Here is a 6029-nt window from a genome sequence, read left to right on the forward strand (position 1 = left end):
GGAAGTAGAGGTTGTTTGGGTGAGTGCGCGGGGCATATCATTCTATCCCTTGGAGGGGATGTGCTTGTGTGAAACTGACATATGTTAAAAAAACCTTAAAACGTGTCCTAAACCTTAAAACCTGTTCTAAAAAAACTTAAAATCTGTCCATTTGCTTATAATGAAGGACCTGATGCGTTTTTTTAAATCTTGTGCTTGCCTATTCGGTTCTGCAGTGAACTCATCCCAAAGGCAGACATCTCAGTGTCCTCTGCCATGTCTTTGGGATGCAGAGAGACCTGGTCCGAGTCCCCAGGCATCATGACTTTTCCAGGGATATCTCATTGCTGCGCTCTGCCCTTTGAATTTCCTCCTCTCCGGGCTCTCAGCCCTGAAAAGATTTGCCAGTGGAGGGTGCAAGCAGGATCCCACAAGGGCTGGAGCACAGGGGTGGTTCCTGGGACGGTGCCGTGCCACAGCTCGGGATCCCGGCGCGCAGTGCCATCTCCTGGAAAGCCGGGCTGCAGCCGCACACATCGCAAGCAGAGCTTTGCTCCGGAGGGAGCAGCGATGCTCCTGGAGGCTTGGTGCTGCCTTCGTGGCTACAAACATTTTCTTCTCAGCACTGAGAATCCCCTGCCAAACTTCCATTTCCCCAGCAGGCACAAAGATGCTGCTGATCCCCTTGTCCAAGGCACCCTGTGGCAGAACATCTCTGCATGGCTCCTTCCCAGTCTGAATGTTCAATACAAATCTCTAGGTACAAAAAGAACAGTAGAGGAGAACAAATGAACATCCATAAATATTCCTCCTTAGCTTTTGTTCTGTTTGGGCATCAGTTGGTTGTTCAGTTGAATGTCCTGTGTTCTTGTGCCCTGTCAGTGTCCTGTTCACCCATTCATCCTGGTTTTAACATTAAGGGACACTTTTCTCTGTCTCCCCCAAGTTTGGTGACTGCTTCATGAGCAACAGCCAAGTCCCTCATTGCACAGTTCACCCTGTATTTAAACTGTTGCCACAGCTTTTTAATGAGACAAAAATCTGTACACAGAACACATGCTTGGATGCTGCTGGCTTGACTAAGCTCTGCATTTATCCTGAAAAGACAGGAAAAATGTGTGGTTGCAATGGCAACATGTTTAGTCCTCTAGAAAAGCAACACAGCTGAAGTGATTCGTCACTGAAAAATATGCATACCACAATTTAAAGCCAAAGGCTGGTATTTCTACCATTATTTTAGGCTTTTGTGTCTTCTTCTGAGCAGTTGGGAGATTACTGTATTTCAGTATTCCATCAGACACTGTGAAATAACTCGTTCTCCATGGTAAGCCTGTAAAAGCTACTATTTGAAAATGACTGTAATTATGTAAATACAAGGCCACAAGGTTCACAAACAAGAGGAAAAGCTACTGTGACTTGTGATTGTTCACAGCTCTCCTTGGTCCCTTCACATTGAGGATTCGGTGTTGCATAGTTGTTGTCATGAACTCATTTTCACTTCTGCACACACCAATGAACTGAAACAGCCTGTTTACCAAAATGTATTTTTTATTAAAATTCATATTTGTAAAGGAGAGATCATTACACAAATGAGGTAAACCAACACATATGACATAGTTCTCACTCTAAAAATAAATTTCAATTCAGCAATTGATTGGATTCCACAAAGTCTAAGAGGAAGAGTCAGGCAAGTGCTACTCATGTGGTGAGATGCCAGACAAGGCAGAATCCACCCTGACTCAGCTTGGAGGTGTCAGTCCAAGGGGTTGGGAGTCTTCCAGAGACCAAACCCTTCTCACTGTGGTGTCCTTTTCTCCCCCATCAGATTTGTAGAAAGGAGGAGATGAGTAAAGGCCAGGGACTGCAGCACCCACCAGGGACCTCGTCACCCACTGCTCTAACCAGGGGTCGCCCATCAGCATCTCCCCATTAAAGGCTGTGTAAAGGTTTCATTTGATTGTGCAAATTCACTCCCTCGTCAGCCCTAAAGGAGACTTAACAGCAAGTAAATACCAGCTCTGGAAAAGTTCCATTTCAAAAGTAATAACCTGGCAAGCAACAAGCCTGTAAAATGTAAGCCACTTTGCAAGGTAGAAGGAGAAGACTTACACTTCCTTTTTTTCTTTCCCTAAGTTTTCTTCCATGCATGTACAAGTGGACCTTTAATTTAAAAGTTTATTAAGTTACTGCAAGTCTGTGAGGATCATGTTGACCATCCTGTGCAATTAAGCTTTCTCACTAAGGACCAAGCCTCATAGCCTGAATGCCTCAGAAGTGGCTGTAATGTTGTTTCACCCTGTATAACGGTATTGGATAGTGAGGAGAACCTCAGCTCTGTTTGTCAGGATGAGGCCAGCCAGCAGACAAACATGGAATGGCTGGACTGGCTTCCAGCTCCCAAACAGTACAAAACAAACACCACTAGCAGCCGAACCAAGTAATGCCCCAAAATTCACTCAAATCAGTGGCTGACAAACTCCTCAACATTGGGAATTCCTGTGTGGCTGCAGCTTAGTCCAGGACCTTAGTCCAGGTCCACTTTGATTGATCAAGGTATTCTGGAGGTGACAAACTATGCAGATGAAGCAGAGATGGAGTTTTGCCATTCCATCCACCCCATGAAACTCATCCAGGCCCTTGGGTGTTTATGCTGTGACAAATAAACACATGTGCCAAGATGTATCCCAGGAGAGTTGCTGGAACCCAAGACATGAAACTTTCATCACATCTGCTAAGTCGATAGAGAAATTTCGTGACGGCACACAGATAAAACATGAGGTGAATGCACTGTTTCAATCCCACTGGGATCCTCAGGGGAGGTAGGTGGGACTGAAAATGCACAGAGGCTGGGTGCTAGTCTGCACGGGCATGATGTGACACTGCAGGAGCACGATCCAGGACTCTCAGTGCAGAGGGAAGGTTCTACCACATCCGGTACCACATTTCCAGTAAAAGCTTTCAGCAAGAGGCAGAAATGCATTCACTGTGTGCACTGTGGGTTCACCATCACTGTACCTTGGCAGCTGCAGCACTGATATCCCGACAGAACTCTCCACGTTAGAAGTCAGTTAAAGGCTATAGATCTCGAGAGAGAGACAAAAAGAGAGATGTCATACTTAGGACAGATTTTTTTCAAACAGAAATTAAAAAAAAAACTTAAAAAAATAATCTATTGTTTGAGGAACTAAAGCAATCACATTAAGTTGCTGGTTTATTACACATCCTGCTATGGCTCTGTATGAGAGTCTGAAAAGGCAGATTAGCACAAGATTAGCAGAGAAACCTGTTTAGACTCAGCCAAGCTCCAAGGGAGCCATTCACACTGACAAGAGGCAGCGCCCCTTGCTCCCAAGTGTCCTCTGCCAGCATGGGTAGGTTTTTAGCATGGCAGATGTCCCACAGAATCACAGAATTGTTTAGGTTGGAAAAGACTTTTAAGATCATTGAGTTCAACCGTTTACCCAGCATTGTCACATCCACCACTAACCCATGTCCCCAAGTGCCAAATCTACACATCTTTTAAATCACTCCAGGAATGGTGACTCCACCACTGCCCTGGGCAGCCTGTGCCAGGGCTTGGCAACCCTTTCAGGGTGGAATTTTTTCCTAATTCAATCAATCTAAAGCTCCCCTCCCATCACTGTTTCTTTCACTGGATCATACCATCTTGCTGCCCTGTCTGGCCAGGGTCAGTGGTGACCGATGGGCTGGGTGTATTGCTCTGCAAAAATCGACGGAAGTCCTTAATCATGGGGCGGAGGACCTGGATGAGGGCACTCAGTGCTGCCTGTGTGCCCTCCATGGCCTGTGCCTGCCGCTCCTGGGCACATGCCTGCACCTCCTGCGAGCGGCGAATCATCTGCAGCAAGTCATTCTGCTGCTCCAGGTGCTGGGCAATCTCCTTCACGTGCAGGTTGGTTACTCGCTGCTCCTGCAGGAGCTTGGCTGAGTTGAGGGCAATGCGGCTTTTCAGCTCCTGGGGCTTGGCAGACACCTCGTGTTGATGGGCCATCATCTCCAAGGGCGCCTCGGTGGTGACGGTGGTGGGGGCTTCCGTGGTGCAGTACTCCACAACGCCATCCTCCAGACTGTGGTAGGTTGTCTCTGCAGGAACTGAGAACAAAGGACAGAAAGGGAGTCAGGAGTAGCTGGGATACAGGATTTTTATCTACAGGACTATTCAGTGAATATCACAGGAATACGGCCTGTTCAGTGAGATAACATACAATGGCCAGCAATGCACAAAATGACCTATTTAAGTCTACTCCACCCTCAGTCAAGCTTCCTTCTGGGCTGTACAATCCAAAGGAATAGGGAATGCCTTATCTGTCTAGACAATATAATTTCTCAATCTCCAGTTTAGAACAATCTTTCCAAGCAGCATTAACTGACTGACATAATAGCAAAGACCCTGAATGGCACTGCACACTGGAAAATCAGCCCTGAAGATGTTTCCCCCCCTGCTTTTGTTCCCAGAGAGGGACTGAAGAATCTCCCAAGGTGCAAAGGATCCTTGATTCCCTTGCCCTTAAGGCTGAGTCCAGCTCTCCAAGCTGACTTTCAGTACCTGCTGTCTGGCGGCCACTCCCCTACAGCACAAGGGCAGACTGGGAGGAGCATTTCATTACAGAGATGTGGGGATTTCTTTTTGTTGGGGTTTCTCTCTGCCCAAAGAACTTGTGGGCACCCTATCCCTGGAAATGTTCAAGGCCAGGCTGGATGCAGCAACCTGGTCTAGTAGAAGGTGGCTCTGCCCATGGCAGGGGGTTGGAACTTGGTGCTCTTTAAGGTCCTTTCCAACCGAAACCATTCTGTGGTTCTGTCCCCAGAAGGCTCGGGGCCTCCTCGCAGGGGGATGTCAGGGCCTCTGTATGGCCCTCCAGTCCAGCCCAGAGCGTTCGGGCGGGCGCAGCACTCACTCTGGGTCAGGGTGACCGTGGTGGCCGACGCGGTGATGGGGATCTCGCTCCCGTCACCCGCGCCGCAGTCGCCGCTCGGCAGGCTGATGATGGTGGCCTCTCCCAGCAGGTTGCAGATGCGCTGCTGCATGGGGGTGAGGATCACCGGGGCGGCCGCGGCGCCCGCCGGGTCCTCGCCCTCGGGCCCGTTGCCGCCGCCGTTCTGGTTCTCGCCTCCCCCTTCCATGGCAGCCCGCACTTGGGCCACTTTGCGCCGCACCTCGGTCTTGAGGTCGGACCACTTCTTCTTGACCTCGGGCAGCTCGCGGTGGCAGGTGGCGACGGCGTTGACGCGGCGCAGGATGTCGTGCCAGGCGGCGGCCTTGGCGGCCAGCGGCACGCCCGCGTTGAAGTGGTTGACGAGGAGGTGCTTTCCCCGCTCCAGCTCCTCCACGATGATTTCCACCTCCCGCTCCGAGAAGTTCATCTTCCGCTTCTTGGCTGGGGGCGCCGGCGGCGACGCCATGGCCATCAGGGGCACCGGGGACGGGGTACGGGGTCACACCTGGGGGGCCTTGGGGACGCAGGGGAGGGCCGAGGGGCGGCAGGGCCCCCCCACCCCCGGGGCCGGGGACAACAGGGGGGCCCCGAGGCCCCTCAGGGCCCCTCAGGGTCAGTCCCCCCCCGCTCCCCCTTTGACACCGCCAACGATACGCAAATTGCGTACGGCGGCCGCCCGGCAGCCCCGCGCAACGGCCCCCGCCCTGCGGCACTGGCGTAATGGCTTCCAGAATCGGCCCCTCTTCCTGCCACACCTGATTGGCTCGCCCGCCTGCCCGTCACATGAGTTGCCTGCCTTCTGCTTGGAGTACCGCATTATTATTGGTCAAGAGCCCTGTCCATCAGGCAGACAAGGGCCGGCCCCGCCCCGCCGCTGGTCTCCGGGCACTGGGCCTGCGTGGGGCCGCTGAAGGGTTGGGCCCGCCCTTGGATTTCCTTGTCCTAATCTCATTGGGTAATTCTCCTGTCCATCGTTCCAGAGCGCGCACTGCTTTCCAACCTACCGGATGCGCGCGACGTCCGTCAAGCTCAAACTGCCTGCCGGCTCCCGCTCTGATTGGAGGAGTTCTGCTTATCACCGCCTTCCCGGAC

General features: G+C 51.5%; 1 protein-coding gene across 3 annotated transcripts; it reads right to left on the bottom strand.

Annotated features, from left to right (window-relative positions):
- Nucleotides 1-1509: 1509 nt before the first annotated feature.
- On the bottom strand, nucleotides 1510-5548 carry NAIF1 (nuclear apoptosis inducing factor 1). Of its 3 annotated transcripts, none has more exons than XM_050980821.1 (3): nucleotides 4899-5548; nucleotides 3643-4092; nucleotides 1510-3054 (listed from the first exon to the last, which is right to left on the bottom strand). In XM_050980821.1, the coding sequence occupies exons 1-3, from the start codon at nucleotides 5407-5409 to the stop codon at nucleotides 3044-3046; spliced, it is 972 nt and encodes a 323-aa protein (XP_050836778.1). In that variant the 5' UTR covers nucleotides 5410-5548; the 3' UTR covers nucleotides 1510-3043. The 3 variants fall into 3 exon arrangements, with proteins under 3 accessions (XP_050836778.1, XP_050836779.1, XP_030086010.2); XM_050980822.1 differs by having other exon boundaries at nucleotides 1510-3062; nucleotides 4899-5546; XM_030230150.2 differs by lacking the exon at nucleotides 1510-3054 and having other exon boundaries at nucleotides 3069-4092.
- Nucleotides 5549-6029: the final 481 nt, after the last annotated feature.

Source organism: Serinus canaria, chromosome 17, assembly GCF_022539315.1.
Source record: "Serinus canaria isolate serCan28SL12 chromosome 17, serCan2020, whole genome shotgun sequence".
Taxonomy (NCBI): domain Eukaryota; kingdom Metazoa; phylum Chordata; class Aves; order Passeriformes; family Fringillidae; genus Serinus; species Serinus canaria.